Source organism: Tachyglossus aculeatus, unplaced genomic scaffold (assembly GCF_015852505.1).
Source record: "Tachyglossus aculeatus isolate mTacAcu1 unplaced genomic scaffold, mTacAcu1.pri SUPER_34, whole genome shotgun sequence".
NCBI classification, from domain to species: Eukaryota; Metazoa; Chordata; class Mammalia; order Monotremata; family Tachyglossidae; genus Tachyglossus; species Tachyglossus aculeatus.
The window spans coordinates 1,107,320-1,114,692 of record NW_024044839.1 but is presented as its reverse complement, the minus strand read 5'-3'; the positions used below and the strand labels follow the sequence as shown (position 1 = coordinate 1,114,692).

General features: G+C 51.8%; 1 protein-coding gene across 2 annotated transcripts; it reads right to left on the bottom strand.

The window, feature by feature from the left end:
• Nucleotides 1-1,272: 1,272 nt before the first annotated feature.
• Nucleotides 1,273-7,343, bottom strand: TEN1 (TEN1 subunit of CST complex). 2 transcript variants are annotated; one of them, XM_038742116.1, is made up of 4 exons: nt 7,156-7,343; nt 3,515-3,613; nt 3,164-3,321; nt 1,273-1,634 (listed from the first exon to the last, which is right to left on the bottom strand). In XM_038742116.1, exons 2-4 carry the CDS (start codon nt 3,601-3,603, stop codon nt 1,495-1,497), a joined length of 387 nt encoding a protein of 128 aa, XP_038598044.1. In that variant the 5' UTR covers nt 3,604-3,613; nt 7,156-7,343; the 3' UTR covers nt 1,273-1,494. The 2 variants fall into 2 exon arrangements, with proteins under 2 accessions (XP_038598044.1, XP_038598043.1); XM_038742115.1 differs by having other exon boundaries at nt 3,515-3,776; nt 7,156-7,337.
• Between the last annotated feature and the right edge of the window lie 30 nt (nt 7,344-7,373).

Sequence of the window (7,373 nt, the reverse complement as noted above, 5' to 3'; positions counted from 1 at the left end):
AAGAATGGGGTGAGAGGATAAGGGCAGGTGGCGAGGGTGGGACGGGGACATAGAGACTCCCAGTCTGTCTCTGGGTCCAACTGCTAAGGCCGGAGCTCCGGGTCACCCCTTGGGCATGATCTCCGGGTTCCCGGGGGAGTCAGGGGGTTCGCGAGCTCCCGGGTGGCCGTGCCGGGGACCCCGTCGGCTTCCTCTCAAGGAGTGAGGGCTCAGGCGGGGGCCAGAGTCGGAAGCTGGTGGTGGGAAGGATCTCAGGCCGTGAGCAGGCCTGGGGACGGGGAGGCTACAGGTCAAGTCAGGGTGGACAGCTGGCAGAGCAGATTGTGGGCTCAGACATGGGAACGAGGCCGGGGGCAGCTGCGGGGATGGGGAGGGGGGCCGCAGGGAGCTGGGCACCTGAAGCAGGTTGGCAAGAGTAGCCGGAGAGGGGTCGGTCCTCAGCCCGGCCCTGAGTGGGTCCCCCTAGATCCACCCACCCTGAAGGAGGGGCCCCGGCCCTCACCTGTCTAGACACACGGTTCTCAATGGCACCAGATGCCCCAACTGCTCGTGACCTGCCCTGTAAACCACTCCGTCGGGCGGGGCCCGTGCCAACCTCTTCCACCTCCCGGGACACGTCCAGGCTCCTGGATACTACCCGGGGAAATGGGCAGCGATGCTCAGCCCCTACAGGGTAAGCAAAGCCCGGGGGCGGCTCTCGAGGGGGAGGGACATTGACAGATTAGGTAACTGAGGCACAGAGTGGTTAAGTGACCTGACCAAGATCACAGAGGAGACAAATGGCGGAGCCGGGATTAGAACCCAGGACCTTCTGACTCCCAAGTCTGTGCTCTATCTGTCAGGCCATGTTGCTTCTCTCGACTTGAACAGGGTGTTTCAAGCCCATTTCAGTCGAGCAACGAGAGATCAAGAGATGATAACGGTAGCTGAATCAAACCCCTCTGGCCACAGCTGGGTGCATACTGCGCGCACAGCACTAAACTGAGCACTTGGGAGAATTCCAGTCAGTAGGCCTGACCCCTGCCTTCAAGACGCTTGCCGTCTACTGTGCGCACAGCACGTTTCTAAGCATCTGGGAGAGACCAGTACGGTTAACCGACAACTGGCCTGCTAGCCCGAGGAGTCCTCTTGCTGTCTAGGATGTCAGTCAGTCATATTTACTGAGCGCTTACTGTACTAAGTGCTGGGGAGAGCACACTATAACACTATAATGCATGTGAAATGCTACCCTTTGAAACTGAAGTATTACTATAAGTACTTTTTAAAACAAAATCAAATGCAAAATATTTTATTTCCGGTACATATTTATATGACTATTTGATCCTGAAACTATACTTATTTTCAGGCTCACCCCGTGTTTTAATCTACTCATCTTGTTTCGGTCCAGTTTGTTGGGGTTTCCGGGGAGGCGCCCCCGCCTTATCCCGGGGGGAAAGGAGGGGTCCCAACGATCGTCCTTGCCACCCTTGACCGGCCCGCTGCCACGGGACGGGGTCAGGAGCTGCCGGGCTCCGGGCCCGGCTGCCCCCTGTCCTGCAGGTGAGCCCGCTGCTGCCGGATGGCACGCTCCAGCAATGGCAGATTCATCCCCTCCACACAGGTCAGCACGCGGGCCTGCACCAGGTCCTCCCCGTCTGGAAGAGACGAGCCTCGTCACCCTTCCCCAAGGGCCATCCCGACGCCCTCCGTACCAACTTCCACACTGGGTGCCGGACGGATGTGGGATGATCAGCCCGGACAGCATCCCTGTCCCGTTGGGGGGCTCACGTTAAGGTGGGGCAAGAGCGGGGAGCTTCTCCCCATTTTACAGATGAAGAAACTGGTCCAGGGGCTCCTGACACCCCATCCCGGCTCTTTCCTCAGCTCTTTGGCATCCGCAGTTCCTCACTTATTTATTTTGATTTCTCTTCCGGTAACTACTTCTAGGTCTGCCTTCCCCATTAACTCCCTGTAATAATAATAATAATAATGATGGCATTTGTTAAGCGCTTACTATGTGCAAAGCACTGTTCTAAGCGCTGGGGGGGATACAGTGTGGTCATGTTGTCCCACGTGGGGCTCACAGTCTTAATCCCCATTTTTACAGATGAGGGAACTGAGGCTCAGAGAAGTTAAGTGACTTGCCCAAGGTCACACAGCAGACTTGTGGTGGAGCCGGGATTCGAACCCCTGAACTCTGACTCCAAAGCCTGTGCTCTTTCCACTGAGCCACGCGGCTTCACGCTGCGTCTCTCTGTAGACAGGAGACGCGTCCCTGGCTCGTTTGGTTGTTCCCAAGCACTTAGTACAGTGCCTGGCACGCAGTGGGTGCTCAATACATGCTATTACCCCACTGCCTGCTCAGGTGTTACAGGAGAACTGACTCTACCTTGGCCCAGTTAGGACGAGCGAGCAGGCAGTGTGGTCTAGTGAAAAGAGCCCAGGCCTAGGAGTCGGAGAGCCTGGGTCCTAATCCTGGAACTGCCACTGGCCTGCTGGGTGATCTTGGGCAAATCACTTCACTTCTCTGTGCCTCAGTTTCATCATCTGGTAAAACAGGGATCCAATACCAGCTCTCTCCGCCCCCTCAGATTGACGTGATTATCTCATCTCTCCGACCTGATTATCTTGTCTCTACCCTGGCGCCTCTGTGCCTCAGTTTCATCATCTGGTAAAACAGGGATCCAACACCAGCCCTCTCCTCCTCCTTAGATTGACCTGATTATCTCACCTCTCCGACCTGATTATCTTGTTTCTACACTGGCGCTTAGTGTAGTGCCTGGCACAGAGTGCGTCCTGAACAAATCCCACCGTTATTATTTATTAATAAGGCGCCACGGCCCAGGGTGAGCACGGTGCTGCGGTCACTTGGGCCAGACATGGTAGCAAGCTTGGCCATGGGCCGCTCTCCGCCCGCCCACTAGCTGGTTGTGCTCCGTGCCCTCGCGGGAACACGACGGCCAGAGTGTGCCGGCAGCACCATGCCAGCCACGGCCATCAGCCTCGACTCCTCGTCGGTCATTCCCGCCAGGAGACTCCGTCTCCACGGCAACTCTCGCTCGCCTCTCGGGCTCCCCGTTTCTGGAGGGACAGGCTAATTCCAAGGGCCGCCCAAGGTGGTCCTGAGTGCCGATGGGCCCGGAGGAGGGAGAGGAGGAGGGTGGGGGGAGCGAACGCCGCTTACCTTCTCCGTGGAGGAACTCCCCCAGCACCATGTACAACGACCCCGTCTGGGCTCGGAAAGGCTCCACGAGCCGGCTGCTGACCAGGACGTTGTGCTGGGTCGGCCCACGCTGGGCCCTCAGGACCACCCTGGACCGGACCACGTCGTAGTGGTGCAACCTGAAAGGCAGCGGGCAGAGCGTCCCGCTCCATCCCACCCAGGGTCCCCACTGCCCTCCACTCTCCCGCTCAGATCTCCCTGGCTCTGAGCCCCCTCCTAGCCAGTGCCCCCCACCCAACTCCAGGCCCCTGAGGCAGTAATCCCGGCACGGGAAGAGTAGATTTCCGGGAGAAAGCTCGCCATTCCTCTTACCTGCCAAAGGTTCTTACTGCGGTTCCTTCGGGGATGAGGCCAGAGCTGACTTCCCAAGGGAAGCGATACCCTCCAGCCTCGGGCAGCATTCTCCAGCAACTGTCGTTGGTGGGGCGGGGGTTAAAGGTCAAATGAAGGCCCCATTGACACAACTCACTCCTCCTCCTTCTTCACAGGGTCACCTACGGAGTACTACAGGCACGTGGGGGCTGCCCAGAACAATAGGCCTTTTTCAGGAGAGGGTTGAATGTGGAGAACCAAACTAGAAATCAAGGAGAAATGGGGTGAGTTTTCCACTCCTGTTTTTGGGGGGCATCCCCAAGTCGAACCTCCTCCAACAAAAAAACAGACAGGTGGTTCCTCCCCGCAACCCAGACAGAACTGCCAAGTTCTCTTATCAATCAGGAAATCAATCGTGTCTATTGAAGCGCTTACTGTGAGTAACGCATTGTACTTGGGAGAGTACAAAAATAACAGATTTGGTAGGCACGTTCCTTGCCCAAAAGTAATTTACAGTATAGAGGGGGAGACGGACATCAATATAAATGAATAAATCACGGATTTGTTCAAATGTGCTGGGGGGCTGAGGTGAATCAAGGGTACGAATCCAAGTGCAAGGGTGACCCAGCAGGGAGAGGTAGTAGGGGAAATGAGGGCTTAGCCTCTCGGAGGACTTGGGATTCCTTCTATTCCTTTCTTCTATCCTTTTTTTCCTGGGGTATCAGCGATAAGACGCATTCAATTAAAGGTACGTACGGAACACCTACTCTGTCCAGCACACTGCGCTAAGCGCTTGGAAGAAGTGCTTGGAATACAATAGAGTTAATCATCATCAATCGTATTTATTGAGCGCTTACTGTGTGCAGAGCACTGTACTAAGCGCTTGTTAGTAAGTTAATAGACCCGATCCCTGTCCACAGGGGGCATGCGGTCTGAAAAAATCAAAGCCTTCAAAGGGTTAACTTCCTTGGTCTTTGACCCAACTATGGAGGACAGGGGCAAAGGTAATATGTAATAGATAATTCCCTGAAAACAGACTGTAGCAATCCACTAAAATCAGGGTCCGTTTGGCAACCTTTGGTCTCTGCTGGAAGGTCATTTTCAGATGAGAGGCCCAGGGTAAGGAAACAGTGAAATGAGTTTTCCCCACAAAAAACTTTCAGGGGTGGGAGGTTGTCTGTAAAAATCCAGCCTCCCACCCCATCTGCTGCATCCTCTACAGCTGTGTTCCAGAAGGACACTTGTCTTGTTCATTATTCTGTCTTTGAAGTCTGGCCGTATCTGATATTGTGGTTATCTGAGGGCAGGGAGCCTCTCTCGCCATGGAAACTCCCAGCCAGTTTTTTTTCCCAGGCCCATTGAGTCACACCACAGATTTTTAATTATACTTTCCTTCAAATACCCGGAAAGGGGCTACTGTATCAAATGCACACTGCACCAGTTTAAAACCCAATCCAACGAGGCTTCACAAGGCCTATCCAACCACAAACCAGCTGCCTTCAGGCCCTGGGATTTGACTGGCTTTTGGTACTCGGACCTGCAGGCATTTACAAGTGTGTGCGTGTAACAGGGCATTATCCTACAAGGCCTGAGTCTATTTTTTTAAATGGTATTTGTTAAGCACTTACTATTGCCAGCCATTGCATTACACCTTGGGGTAAACACAAGCTAATCAGATTGAACACAGTTCATGTCACACCCTTTTAGACTGTGAGCCCACTGTTGGGTAGGGACTGTCTTTATATGTTGCCAACTTGAACTTCCCAAGCGCTTAGTACAGTGCTCTGCACACAGTAAGCGCTCAATAAATACGATTGATTGATTGTACATATTTATTACTCGTTATTTATTTATTTTACTTGTACATATCTATTCTATTTATTTTATTTTGTTAGTATGTTTGGTTTTGTTCTCCGTCTCCCCCTTTTAGACTGTGAGCCCACTGTTGGGTAGGGACCGTTTCTCTATGTTGCCAACTTGTACTTCCCAAGTGCTTAGTACAGTGCTCTGCACACAGTAAGCGCTCAATAAATACGATTGATTGATTGTACATATTTATTACTCTAGTTATTTATTTTACTTGTGCATATCTATTCTATTTATTTTACTTTGTTAGCATGCTTAGTTTTGTTCTCCGTCTCCCCCTTTTAGACTGTGAGTCCACTGTTGGGTAGGGACCGTTTCTCTATGTTGCCAACTTGTACTTCCCAAGTGCTTAGTACAGTGCTCTGCACACAGTAAGCGCTCAATAAATACGATTGATTGATTGTACATATTTATTACTCTAGTTATTTATTTTACTTGTGCATATCTATTCTATTTATTTTACTTTGTTAGCATGCTTAGTTTTGTTCTCCGTCTCCCCCTTTTAGACTGTGAGTCCACTGTTGGGTAGGGACCGTCTATGTTGCCAACTTGGACTTCCCAAGCGCTTAGTCCAGTGCTCTGCACACAGTAAGCGCTCAATAAATATGATTGATTGATTGATTGTACATATTTATTACGCTAGTTATTTATTTGCGCTCAATAAATACGATTGATTGATTGATTTGGTTTTGTTCTCCATCTCCCCCTTTTAGACTGTGAGCCCACTGTTGGGTAGGGACTGTCTCTATGTGTTGCCAACTTGGACTTCCCAAGCGCTTAGTCCAGTGCTCTGCACACAGTAAGCGCTCAATAAATACGATTGATTGATTGTACATATTTATTACTCTAGTTATTTATCCATTTAACTTGTACATATCTATTCTATTTTATTTTGTTAGTACGTTTGGTTTTGTTCTCCATCTCCCCCTTTCAGACTGGGAGCCCACTCTTGGGTAGGGACTGTCTCTATGTGTTGCCAACTTGGACTTCCCAAGCGCTCAGTCCAGTGCTGTGCACACAGTAAGCGTTCAATAAATACGATTGATTGATTGATTGATTTTATTTTGTTAGTATGTTTGGTTTGGTTCTCTGTCTCCCCCTTTTAGACTGTGAGCCCACTGTTGGGTAGGGACCGTCTCTAGATGTTGCCAACTTGGACTTCCCAAGTGCTTAGTCCAGTGCTCTGCACACAGTAAGCGCTCAATAAATACGATTGATTGATTGATTGATTGATTGTACATATTTATTACTCTAGTTATTTATTTAACTTGTACCTATCTATTCTATTTTATTTTGTTAGTATGTTTGGTTTGGTTCTCTGTCTCCCCCTTTTAGACTGTGAGCCCACTGTTGGGTAGGGACCGTCTCTAGATGTTGCCAACTTGGACTTCCCAAGTGCTTAGTCCAGTGCTCTGCACACAGTAAGCGCTCAATAAATACGATTGATTGATTGTACATATTTATTACTCTAGTTATTTATTTAACTTGTACCTATCTATTCTATTTTATTTTGTTAGTACGTTTGGTTTTGTTCTCCGTCTCCCCCTTCTAGACTGTGAGCCCACTGTTGGGTAGGGGCCGTCTCTCTATGTTGCCAACTTGGACTTCCCAAGCGCTTAGTCCAGTGCTGTGCACACAGTAAGCGCTCAATAAATACGATTGATTGACAGATTGGTACTACTACCCCGCGCCGGGCCCTCCCTGCCGGCCGACTTCCGGGGAGGGCGGACTGCGCAGGCGCGGTGGCGCGCGCACCTCCCCTGTGGTCCCCTCACCTGGCGGTGATGGGAGGGAGATTCCCATCGGCCCCCGCGCGGCGGCCTTGGCGTGAGGACCGGCTGCTAGGCCTCAGGGGCCGCCCGCCCGCCCGGCCTCTCGTCTCGTCAGGCCGTCGTCTCGTCTCGTCAGCCCGTCGTCGGCCATGGGGCGGGGGGCTCCGTGGCCCTTGCCCGCCAATGCCAGGCCCCTCCCTAATCCCGCCCCCTCTCCCGCC